A 12,740-nucleotide genomic window follows, 5' to 3' on the forward strand; every position below is an offset into this window, starting at 1 on the left:
ACTTTGCTCCAATCGGCTTGGGCTGTCTACGCGCCCCAGCCCGCATCCAATGACCATACGAATAGTCCTTAGGTTTCACACCTTCTTCGTACACTCTCCGAAAGAAGCGTTCATCATGCCCAATTAGCCCACAACAAAAACAAAAAGTATTCAGCCTCTCGTACTGGAATGATACCCATTGCAGCAATCCATCACGACGGCGGAGCTTCAATCTCCTCTTTAGCGGTTCGGTCACCTTCAACGATACTCTGATGCAAAAATAACTCCGCCATGCAACCCCGAAATTATTTGGATCAGCACATTTGAATAGGCCCATGTGATTGCCTATTGTTTCCAGGAATGCGGTTGATGCGTACATTGCGGGAAGATCGTGCACTTGCACCCAGAAATCAACCCTATCCAATAAAACCTCCTCCGGACGAAGCCCCTGCGGAACTGGTTTACACACGAGTGTGTGGTTTTCAAAATGCCACGGGCCTTCGTCAAGGACCCGCTGCATGTCCTTCGGGTGGGGAAATTGGAAGACGAACAGGTTTTCATCGACAGGCAGGATGCGCATTCCCATGACCGCCCACCACACCGAGGCTATGACCTGCTGCATATGATCGAACTTTATGGCACGATCAGTGACAAACCTACCAACCAATTCCCAATGAGGGACATCGACGTTTACCGGATCGAGAACTGGTGCCTCCAACGCACCTGTCTCCTCCTCGTCAAGCGATAACAAATCGCAGCCTCCTGTGATGTTATTAATCTCCATAGTGAAGCACACATAACCACTCTTTGTTAGAGCCACCAGTGGGATAGCAATAGACAACAGCCAACCGACGGTGAAACACGACGGTGATTGATCGGCGATTACCGGATGAGTACGATTGTGACAAAACACGATCGTAGGGAAAATAATGCGACAAACTAATTTGACTGAAATGTCCATATACAATTTTATTGCTTACAAACTGCATTAGACATGCTTACAAAATGCGAAATTTCATCCATAAAGCTCCACATTCCAGCCCGACAAAATAACGGAAAGATAGATCAGACTCCACTTCTAGGTGGGAGGACCACTACCTACGAGCCCACCACTTACACGGCCATTGTCAAGTTTGATTATGTGCCTTTACCTACAATCTATTATCTAGAAACCAACTATTGGTGCAAGCCAATAGACTTTATTATCAAATCCTATGGAGGATGACTTGAACTCCATGTTTTGGTCGAAGCGTGAAAAGCTGAACTGGGGAGTGAACATAAGATGAAGACAGCACAAACGAGTAGCGTTGCAGGATCATAGAGAGAACAATCTTAGCCTCAGCCATGGCAAAGTTTAAGCCCAGACAAGTACGAGGTCCATATCCGAATGGAAGAAAGGCAATTGGATGATTGTTTGTGGCTTTCACCACTCCTTCTGCAAATCTTTCTGGCTTAAACTTATGAACATCTTTACCCCATATCTCATGATCGTGTTGAAGTGTCAGAGGTGAAATGTGGAGATGAATATTAGGCGGTAGAGTTATGTTCCCTAGAACAACATTCTTCTTCTCAACCTTCCTCTTGATGTAAGGCGCCGGAGGATATAATCTTAAGGTTTCTTCAAGAATCATGTTCATCTGCAACAACAAAACAAGACAAGTAGTGTTTTTAGACCACCTAAATCACACTCTTCTCCCAAAAGGGTGAATCCCCAACCCCAAAGGTCTCTCACACCCGATCCAACAGAACATTTGGGAGAATGTAAATCACGGTGACTCAATTCAGCAGACATAGTCAAATGCCGGTACGCACAAGGGATTTGTCCACTTTAGGCATAATTCTCACACTGCCACTGCTGATATTCGAATATTGGTCTCGTCTCTCAAATATTGCCTACTGAAACATTGAGCTAAGCACGAGCGGGCACCTAAACCACACTCTAATTTCACTATTTAGCCTCTAGTAACTACAATTCTACAACCACTAATCTTGATTATTTTCCAAAGTGTTATTTTCCTATTTTTTATGCTATAAAATGGAATTTTAGTACTTACAATTTTCAATCTTGCAATGCCATAAGGGGTGGGATTCTCTTGCCCAAACACTTCCATAACCTCTTTCCTTGCTCTCTCTTGCCAGTCCTCATGTGTAGCTAGAAGGAGAGTTGCCCATCCAAGCAAAGACGTCGTTGTTTCGTGCCCCGCGAAATAGAATGTTTTGCATTCATCAACCATGGCTTCTATGCAAATTTGGTTGTCACCATTTTCTTGATGATTAGCCTCCAAGAGTTTCTCAAGAAAATCACTTCTTCTAGAGCTTTTTTGTTCTTCCCCAGTTTTTGTCTGCTCTCTCTTCTTTATAATCTGAATTATTCCATTTCTGACACCTTCCTCAAGTTTCTCAGATTCCAGTTCATCATTGTTCTTCATGATTCTACTCATCCCTGGAAACCTAACATTCAGAAAATTCTTGGAGGCTAAAGTTTTTAGCTTTATTAGCATCTCAAATATGTTTTTCCCTTCCAAGTAATTGCTTCCAAAAGCTGTCCTGGAAATCACTTCTGATGTTAACAGCCTGAACTCCTCAAAAGCTTCAATCTCTTTCCCTTCGTGTTCCCTCCATGCCTCCACCATTGTTTCTGCACTTTCGATCATGGCTGGAAGCATACCCTGCAGTAAGACACATCAGTTCATCTAATAGCCAAATAAGGATGCTTCTATGAAACCTAAAATTATTGTCCATAAAAGATGAAATTTTTGGACCCCAAGATGTGGAGATATAAATTATAGTAACTCATAACAACTAATTAGGTGAGAGAACGAATATCTAGTGCCCACTAGGAGTCTATTACATTAGGTGTAACTCTCACACAGGTGGTTGTCAGGTTCGGTCATGTGCTCTTGCCCATAATTTACTACTTAGGAACTGACATGTCCGTGCGAGCAAGAAACCTGAAAGTTATTGTCTGCAAAATTCCCTTGCCCCAGGGTCCCAACACCCCGGCCTAACAGGATAGTAAAGAGGTAATTCACGGATACTCAGCAATCCATTGGGTGCATGAGAGAACTAGTGCATAATGCCCACAAGGAGCCAACCGGGCCGGCCACCACATTGGGTGTATCTCCCAAACTGTAGCGGTCAGGCTCGATCATATATTTTTGTCTACAATCTATCACACAGGAACTGATTGAGTTGCTCATACGGGCAAGAAACTTAATTCCACAAAAAAAAAAAAAAAACGAAATTCCGTTGCCCCAAAGCCCCAACACCCCGACCCAGGCCAACAAGATAATAGATAAGTAAATGATGGTGTCTTAAGGCCCATTAAGTAGGAGGACCAGTGTATGGGGCAAATTATGCTGTGCATGGTGCATACGGATGCAAAAACGACGTCGTTTTATTAAAAACGCGCATCTCCCTTTAAAAAAAAAAAAAAAAAAAAAATCAGGTTCGATTCCCAGCAACAACATATGAACTAAAATTCCAGAATCGATGAACTATAATTCCAGAATCTATGAACTAAAATTCCAGAATCTAATCTATGAACTAAAAATTTCAGAATGAATGAACTAAAATTCCAGAATCTATGAACTAAAATTTCAGAATCGATGAACTACAATTCCAGAATCGATGAACTATAATTCCAAAATCAATGAACTAAAATTCCATAATCTATGAACTAAAATTCCAGAATGAATGAACAACATAATGTTGTTGCTGGGAATCGAACCTGAATTTTTTTTTTTAATGGGAGACGTGCGTTTTTAATAAAACGACGTCGTTTTTACATCCGTATGCACCATGCATGGTGCATACGGATGCACAGCATAACTACTCAGTGTATGGTGCTTAGAGCATCCTTATCAGTTGAGGTTATTTCTCAGTTATTTGTGGGTCCCAGCATCCACATCATCCTCTATCATCTCATTCAATTACAAAAAACCCTTCTCCACATCAATTTTGAGTTATTTCTCAGTTTTTTATGCACCCACCATTTAACTCACTATATTTTAATTATTTCTCTTACTTATTGGGACCACAAATATACCATACTTTGCATAAGAAATATTTTTGAAATAACTCCTCCCCACATCAGCCATTAACTTTGAGTAGAGAGAATTCATGTAGAAATAACTCCTAAATAACTACTAGTGTGGATGCTCTTACAAGAAACTCATCAATCTACCACCACATTGGATATAACTCCTACACTGCGGATATGAAAGTTGGATCATGTGTCATTGCCCACAATCTACTATACACCTCACAAAACCTAAAATTCTTGAAATGATAGGTAATTGATCTTACTCTGAGGCTTTCTCCATGGAAGACATTGTTGGCTAGTTTTCGCATTCTTGCCCACTTTTCCCCTTTTGATGATCCAATACCATCTCCTAGCAGCCTCCTGCTGAAGCCTTGAAGCTCTATTTTTGGGTAATCTCCCTTTCTGTCACTCAGTATCTCCTTCACAAGTTCTGCTTCAGTCACTACCAGCTCCGGTTGTGGCCCTAACCAGTACAGAAAATTCGCCCCTACAATTCAAAAACACACAAACATTAAATCAACAAAACAACATTTTTAAGCTTAATTACTAGGAAACCCAACAAGTTTAATCTAATGAATAACCAATTCAACCAACCATATAGCCTTTTCCAGGAATATATGTGTGGTAATATTCTTGGAAATACGTCATGAGACAAGTCGTCTTCCATGGGCTTGCTGGTGATTCCTCTTCTGGCTTCTGAGATTTCTTTGGTGTTTCCATGGAGGAATCTGTAAGAAGGCCCTTTGATCCCCTGGGAACTCATCAGCTTTTGTATATGAACAGGAGCCCACCATAGCTTTTCACACAACCATGCCGCAGCTAACACCAGCAAAGAAGAAATGAAAATTATGATGATTATCATCATCATCATGTTAATTAAACTGCAATAATATATAATTCCCAAATGATTATCTGCAGAACTTAGCTTTTAAAACCTGGATTGGGAATTTTGTGTTGCAGACTTGCAGCTACAAGACAATCATATCTAAGATGCCATTCTTGACTTCATCTAAAAACTAAGTAGAATTCTTGAATTATATATATCACTCAAATATTAAATTGCAATAATTGTACTAACATCTCTTTTAATTTAATTTAATATATCATCTTTAAACATGAGATGTTCATTGAACTGAAAGTGGTTCAAGCATGCATATATGAAAAGCATCTATGTAGTATGGGCAGCTCAATTGGTCACTGGTCCCACTGGTCCGGAATCGAGTCTCATTAGCGACAATGTGGAGTGCGCAATAAGCAAATGTCTAGTCTCTGTGTTCATATGTGTTCAACATAATTACCATAATTTACATTTTTCCACATGCTTTGTCGGTCCGAGACGTGAGGGGTCTTTGAGGTTGGAAATTCAAACTTGAAACCTTATACTTATCAAATCAAACTAACTTGATTAGAGTTTGTGTAATTCTTTATAGATAAAATGTAATAAAAAATATTATACATCCCATGTGACTATGTGAGACTATCTTACACAAAACATACTCTTCTTTAATAACTAAAGATAAAATTATTGGAAGGTCATTAGGATAATTTATGTCAACATTTTATTGCAAATTGTAAATCTTAAAGAGTCTTTTTAGAAGTGTATTCAGTAGACAAACAAAAAATACATAATGTATTTTGGTATCAATTCCTGGAATAGCTATGCTACAGGAAAAAATTGAGGAATCAGCCCAAACAAACAAACAAATTACACTTTTTACTACTGAGTATATAATAAGTATATCCACCCAGGTGGTTCTAAGAAGGCTAGCTAATACAAGGCCGATGGTTTGTACCAAAAAAAAAGAAAAAAAAAAAAAAAAAAAAAAAAAAAGGGCCGATGGTAAAATTTTGCTAGTTTTAAACCATTGCTAAGTGTCATAAGGTTGGGAAAAATTTGTCCTTCATACGAGAGATGAGCTTAAATTTTTCCTCAGCTTCAACCTGTTGACGAATATTATCTCTTGAAGCTCGATCTGGGTGGAATGTCAGTAAGGCCTTTTTGTAAGCTGCTCGTACCTGAAATTATCTTCCATGTCAGATTAGAAATGAGCAACAAATTAAATTAAGCAGGAAGTCGGTCCTTAAACAAGTCAATTTGTCAGGTGTCCGAGTACAAATTAAACTGAGTGAACTTAAGACATATATACCTCACTTGATTGTGGAAAAGGGCTGCTACCAACAAAAATTCCCAAACCCCGCAGCACAGAAGCCATATCTCTGCATGTTGTTTCTAGTTTACTCAGTTCACTTCTAACTTGATTGCGAATCACCTCCTTCATGTTCATATTTTCTTCATCCTGATGAGATATAACATAAAGGCAAATGATTGTGTTAAGAGATCGAAAAATATATAAAAGGCCGGATTTAATCCTCTTTTGTTGCCTAGTTTCAAAATTGGCCACTTGTCAAAGAGATTAAAAGGGATGGATCAGCATTAGAAAATGATGTGTATATCCCCTAGGGATGGCAATTCACATCCGCCTTGTGAGTTGTGATCCAAGTCCATCCGCCCCATTTCCATATCCAAGCCCCACTTAAAGGATAGGCTTTTGCATTTTAGTTATGATGGAACTCATCATTTATGTATTGGATAGTCCTAAGACAGTTACAGAATTATCATGTTGATAAATGAAAAGTCACAAATCTAGACTCTTTACGTATCTCTCATAGCCTATAAAAACATGGACTCTTGTAGTCAATCAATCAATCAATTACCATTCTGCATCTCTTATTCTTCTCTTTTAAACGTAATACAGTTCAAGTTCGACATTACCCATGGGTGGTGGCTCTTTACTACCGAGTACCAACCAGACTTATTCCCCCCCCACACACACACACTATTTCTAACAGACATTAGTACCAAAGTTCCAACAATCAACTCTAATCAAACAAAAAGAAAAAGCACCATATATGATGAAGTATTAAGCCATAGTATGGATAGAAAGAAAACAAAATAGAAATTAAATAATAATTTTAAAAAAGGAGCAGAATGTGCTATTAGATAATAAATTTATGAATTGCATACCTTCTTCTGTGTCTCTCTCATTTCATCCACACGCTGTTTTTGTCTTCTCTCCATGTCTAATAAACGCATTTGTTCAGCTTTCTTTCTCTTCAACAACCTCCGCAAATTTTGTGCTTCTTCAGCCTACAAATAAAGAAACTCACATTATATGACAAATGCATAACAAAAAGGCTGGCAAGTAAATAAGGCTAAACTGTCAGGAACTCCCAGAAGTCCAGAACTTAATGATATTTAATCATAAACCCTGATACTTTAGATATGTAATTCAGGATCCCTGAACTCAAAATATATATATGAAAGGAGGCATGAGGCACTATTCATTCAGATATGTTGTGTTCAAGGATTCCGAATTACATTTTTAAAGGTTGAGGGTTTATCATGCATGAGAAATATAAAAGAAAGAAGTCACTGGCCACATTCCCAAAGACAACCATAAAGCAGTATAGATGACACACCTGAATCTGTAATGCTCTTTGCCTAGAAGCTAGTTCTTCCTCTAGCGCCTTCTTGTATTCATCAGTTTCTTTAAGTCTTTCTCTTTCAGTAATTATACTACTATCATTGTTCTGTCCATCATCATAGCCATGAGAATGCAATAGGTATTCTGATTTTTCCTCCTGCTGACTCTTAGATGGAGAACTAACAGTCTCTTCCTCTGGCCCAAGATGTTTACAGGATTTAGATGGTTTCTCAAGTGGAGTTTCACCATTGTCCTGATAATGACATTTTCCAGTGCCAATTCCTACGCCAGGTGAGAAATTTCTACCAGATGAAGTTTGACCTGGACAAGGGCTAAAGTTGTCCATAGAATGCATGTGACCTGGAAAAGGGCTCCCATATTCAGTGAAAATACATTGGTCATGACTGTCTTGAGCTCCAGAGGAACATGGATCTTCACGTAAGCAATCCCCTTTTCCTAATGAACCATCTTTTGTGTAACAGAAGTTTTTGACACCATGTTGTGACACAGGTCTTGTTTCACATGGGTCGGCAGACTGGTTTTTCCCCTTATCCTGAAAATCCATTTCCAAATCATCAGCAAAGTTTTCATAAAAAGATGAAAAATCTTTAGGGTTTTGTTCATCTTCATTTCTTGAACTCGAAGCACTGGAGCTTTCATCTCCTTTTTCAAAGGGGGACATATCTTCTTTCTCATTACTGGCTTTACCCATACTAGAAAAAGCAGGATGTTCTTCAGTTTGGCCATGCTCAGCTTGTAAATCAGCCATTGATGTATTGTCAAATATGTTGACACCAGATTGAGTATTATGACCATCATATTTCCTCCTTGAGGAAGCTTTCTCCCATTCTTCTTGAAGCTTTCCAACAGAATCTACCATCAACTCAAAATCAGAATCAGAATCAGATGAACTGCTCTCTGAATCAGAAGTCAAACCATACCGATTCCGGGAGGACGCTCTACCAGAGTAAGTTCTTTTGCATTTTGATAGCTTTACCGGAGCTTTATTTTCTCGCACAAATTGACAATCATCACCATTGTCATCTGGAGTCTTTCTTGCATCCTTAAACGGTGGGAAAGGTCTCTGGCTAGATGATGGATTATTTAAAAAGTCACTTTCTCGGCCACTAGTGGAATGGTTGTTTTCATTGTTTTCGTCATCATCCAAGAAAATTACTGTCTTCTGTGGGCATCTATTGGCACGACTCTGCATGCTTGGAAGTTGAACATTTTTGTGCAAATACTCAGGAGAATCAATAACAATAACATTATCATCATCTATCAGAATAACATTATCAGCTTGCGTGTTATTGCTACATCTCCTCAGCATATTTTCCCCATTAAAAGGTCGTGATCGAGTGTATCCCATTGATACCCCACTCATTTGCCACTGCTGAAAAGAAAGAAGATAGATCTTATCTTGTAAGCAAACACACGGATACTCTATGCACTATCACTGCACAAACTAAATTTTTACACGCATTTGCTCATAAATTACCACACACCACATTATCGAAGTTCTCGGAAACAAAATTAAGCAAATAACACGTTCAGTGAATCACTTCCCCAACGGTTTTGCACAAGTAATATCTGCATGCAAAAGTGCATAACTTAGAAACAAGCTCTCACAATAAGCTGCAGCCAAACAAAACCCAATTTAAACTTAGCTTAAAGCTAAATCCAAATTTAACCCAATTTCTCCCACCACCTAATTGACTACTACCAGCAGATGAAAAATAAACTTGAAAAAACACAAAAATGGCATAAATCACACGCGGCTCAGTGAAATCGTGAGAATTAAGTGCAAGTAAACATATTTTTACAGGAAAACAAGAGAAAGTCAATGAAGCCCTAATCGTGAAATTAGGAGGAAACAAGAAACAATTACCGCGAAGTAAACAACCGGAGCAATGAAGAAGACGTCTCATACAAACACTTCACAGGGATTCGCCGGCGACGAAAGACGAGAAGAACCCTAACATCGCGAGAGAGATAGAGAGAAATAGAAGAGAGTGGGAGACCGGGAGGCACTTTTTTAGGTGACAAATGTTCAAAAAAATAGGTTGGTAATGACGTAATAAATAATAACGGCAGGTGTGCAAAGCACGCCACAATCTAAAATTTGTCAAAGGTTGACTCATGGGGATGAAAATTCTATCTTACAAATTACAATAGTTGTTTTTGGAAAGATTTTTTTTTTTTTTTGGGAAAGATTTTTATAGGTGATAATTTTAGGTGGAAGAGAAAGAGTAATTTTAATTTTTGCATAAATACCTTAATTTTTGTTATGTATATGGACTCTATCAAATAATGAACATTTTTTTAGTGAGTATTAGTGCCCAACTAGGCGCGTGGACTGCGCTTACTGAGCGTGTCCAACAGATACTACAATGTAATAGAGTCAGTAACATTCAAAAAAATTACAGCAATTTTTTCCCTTTTTTTTTTGTTTAGTCAACATTTTTTATAATGGATATATAATAATCTCTTCCTAATAAATACATTTGTTTAACAGGTTTAATATTAGTCTAATTTTCACGAAAAATACCAAAAATAAAACAAATATTGAGAATTTGAAAATTTGTACATTTTGTTATGAAGGCTTTACCGTTTGTAGCCATTATCCCATTACCTCATTGTCTTAGTGGGTTAGTTGTCTTCCTCATTTTCAGGATTCTATATGTTGTATGAATGATTCAGTTACTAGATGAATAAGACATTTGTAAACACTTTTTTTCTCTCTGTCTATCTTGTATTGTGTGATAAAATTTTCACCCACGATTAATCATACAAAGAACATCAAAATTCAAAACACCTTATTAGCACGATGTTTTTTCCCTTACAAAAATGGCTACGGTTACAGCTATGGCTATGGTGCCAACGAACGATGATCCGTACAAATGATCTGATCTACATTATAAGTGAACAAAAAAAGTAGAGAAAATCCACCCCCACGCCGATCTATTTCGAACAGTTTGACTGCTGAGATTGTTGGATTGAATACCAGAACTGCTAATTGGCGTTGTTGTGGGAGAAGAAGCAGATCTTCTGCCCTTCTGGTATCATTGTTGAAAAAAAAGAAGTGGCAGAATGTGAGGTGCCTATATCTCAAGACAAAAATGGAAAGGCTTATTCAATTCGGATCTTTTAACTGGAGTTGTCTCTTGAATTCTTTATTTGAATTCTATATACCAACAGCAAAAATGAGGCAAAACGAACAAGCGGATATTTCTTGCCGTGGCTCACGGCTCTTAGACCAAAGGGCATTGAACGAGTGCGTAGGGAGGAGCAATACGTTATCCTTGGTCAATGCTATTTTGTTGAAAAAAATAGCTTAAAATGGCATGTTAAGTGGCTATTTTGTGGTATAATTATCAGTGAGGTCCACTTCAGATTTGAGTCGGGTTAAAGTGGATTCGGATTCTTCGTAGTGAGACGAAGAGATCGATATATTGTACGCTCAAAACAGATAATGGGTGAATGAGATATTGATTCTCAAAGTAGACCCATTTGAATTGGAAAATGAAGGGAAAAAGTGAGTTTTTTGTCCCACATTGCTTTGGAATGAAGATTTTCCTCCCTTATATACAAGAGCTCTTTTAAAGCTTGTAGAATTGTATAGCATAGAGGCTCTCTCGCGCGGGGGAGGGGAGGGGGTGCAAATCAAATTCCAACTACACGAGATAGAAAAAAGGCTTGATTTCAAGCCCATAGAAAAAAGGCTTAATTCAAGCCCGAGCTTGTGTGCGCCGGCACCTGCACGAATGTCGTCCAATTTTGGCTGGTGCCACTGTAAGTTCAACCTCAGTTCAACCTTGTGGCCATCATGGCCGAAACCGAAACAAAACAGTCAACCTTGTGGCCATCATGGCCGAAACAAAACAGTCTGTGACCGTTGGGTGTTCAATTCTACTGTTACGGAATTAATTCCAATCTTTATTTTTTAATTGAAACCCATGGTAATGGCTGCTGTTACTCTTTCTTTAGCCATATTGTGTTCATAACCGTGTCTTGCTTGCCGGATTTCTTGTTTGAGTGCTCAAACATTGAATCACTAGCAAGTTTTATCCTGGGAAGCCTAGGCCACAACGCTCCTAGCATCTTTGGGAGGTGGCAAATAAGGTTTTAAGGAAAGAGTGCTCACTTGACTCTTGCAACAACCCAACCCAAACACGAGCCAAAATTCTCCATCTTTCCTTCCCTTGTTTTCCAGAAAAATAATAATCTTTTTATTTTGATTATTATTTATTTTTCTACCAACGGCTCCAACATATTTTTCATAAACGCTAACTTATTACGTGATTATGTTTAAACTAGTATTTGCACTCGCGCGATGCACGAAATAGATTTGTTATAATATTTTTAGAATATTTAGAACGATATACAATTGTGTAAATTATAAAATTGAATATTATACAGTGCAATTGATCGAAGAATTGAGTTGAACCGTTTATGTTTTATGATATTATCATTGCTTAAATTTGAGTAAATAATTGTCTAATTAATAGCCAACGTGTATATGTACACATCCGGTGCTGAAACTTTAGAAATTTTATATATTAGTGTTTAGAATTTGTATTAATTGGTCTAATTAGCTCACTAATTTTTTCGTAGGGAAAGCTATGTATATATTTGGTCAAAGTACCTGCTAGGTCCTTGTACTGTAGCGTTTTGTTCATTTTAGTCCTTGTACCTTAATTTTGTTCAATTCAATCCCTGTACTTTAAAATTTAGAACAATTAAGGACAAAACTTAACACCGTTTATTTTTTTCGTTAAGTTTGCTCACGTGGCGTTTGATTTGCCATGTCAAATTTTGTGATATGGTATTGCCATGTCAACTTTTGTGGTGTGGCATAAAACAATATTATTTTTGGATAAAATCTGACATGGCAAATCGAACGCCATGTGGGCAAACTTAACGGAAAAAATAAACGGTGTTAAATTTTGTCCTTAATTGTTCTAAATTTTAAAGTACAAGAATTGGATTGAACAAAATTAAGGTACAGGGACTAAAATGAACAAAATGATATAGTACAGGGACCTATCAGGTACTTTAACCTTCCAGTGAAATATTATTATATTCGTTTCGTTTTCCCTAATATTTCATTTCCTTTTAAATATATTCATTTATTTTTTTTCCGTCATAAAAAAATTTAATATTGATTTTCATTCCTTTTTCCTTCATAATGTTTTTTTCTAATATTTCATTTGGTAGTTACTAATTTTTTC

At 37.7% G+C, this 12,740-nt stretch overlaps 2 protein-coding genes across 5 annotated transcripts; both read right to left on the bottom strand.

Moving 5' to 3' along the window:
* Window positions 1-924: 924 nt before the first annotated feature.
* LOC109146620 (cytochrome P450 CYP749A22-like) lies at window positions 925-4,934 on the bottom strand. Its single transcript, XM_019294272.1, has 4 exons — window positions 4,619-4,934; window positions 4,288-4,511; window positions 2,034-2,648; window positions 925-1,616 (listed from the first exon to the last, which is right to left on the bottom strand). The coding sequence occupies exons 1-4, from the start codon at window positions 4,893-4,895 to the stop codon at window positions 1,185-1,187; spliced, it is 1,548 nt and encodes a 515-aa protein (XP_019149817.1). The 5' UTR covers window positions 4,896-4,934; the 3' UTR covers window positions 925-1,184.
* A 685-nt stretch (window positions 4,935-5,619) lies between these two features.
* Window positions 5,620-9,561, bottom strand: LOC109146822. Of its 4 annotated transcripts, none has more exons than XM_019294486.1 (6): window positions 9,398-9,561; window positions 7,505-8,902; window positions 7,050-7,172; window positions 6,172-6,321; window positions 5,867-6,040; window positions 5,620-5,812 (listed from the first exon to the last, which is right to left on the bottom strand). In XM_019294486.1, the coding sequence occupies exons 2-5, from the start codon at window positions 8,891-8,893 to the stop codon at window positions 5,900-5,902; spliced, it is 1,803 nt and encodes a 600-aa protein (XP_019150031.1). In that variant the 5' UTR covers window positions 8,894-8,902; window positions 9,398-9,561; the 3' UTR covers window positions 5,620-5,812; window positions 5,867-5,899. The 4 variants fall into 4 exon arrangements, with proteins under 4 accessions (XP_019150031.1, XP_019150029.1, XP_019150027.1 ...); XM_019294484.1 differs by lacking the exon at window positions 5,620-5,812 and adding an exon at window positions 9,015-9,099 and having other exon boundaries at window positions 5,828-6,040; window positions 7,505-8,899; window positions 9,398-9,555; XM_019294482.1 differs by lacking the exon at window positions 5,620-5,812 and adding an exon at window positions 9,015-9,099 and having other exon boundaries at window positions 5,828-6,040; window positions 9,398-9,555.
* Between the last annotated feature and the right edge of the window lie 3,179 nt (window positions 9,562-12,740).

The sequence above is a fragment of the Ipomoea nil genome, unplaced genomic scaffold (assembly GCF_001879475.1).
Source record: "Ipomoea nil cultivar Tokyo-kokei standard unplaced genomic scaffold, Asagao_1.1 scaffold1936, whole genome shotgun sequence".
Classification (NCBI taxonomy): domain Eukaryota; kingdom Viridiplantae; phylum Streptophyta; class Magnoliopsida; order Solanales; family Convolvulaceae; genus Ipomoea; species Ipomoea nil.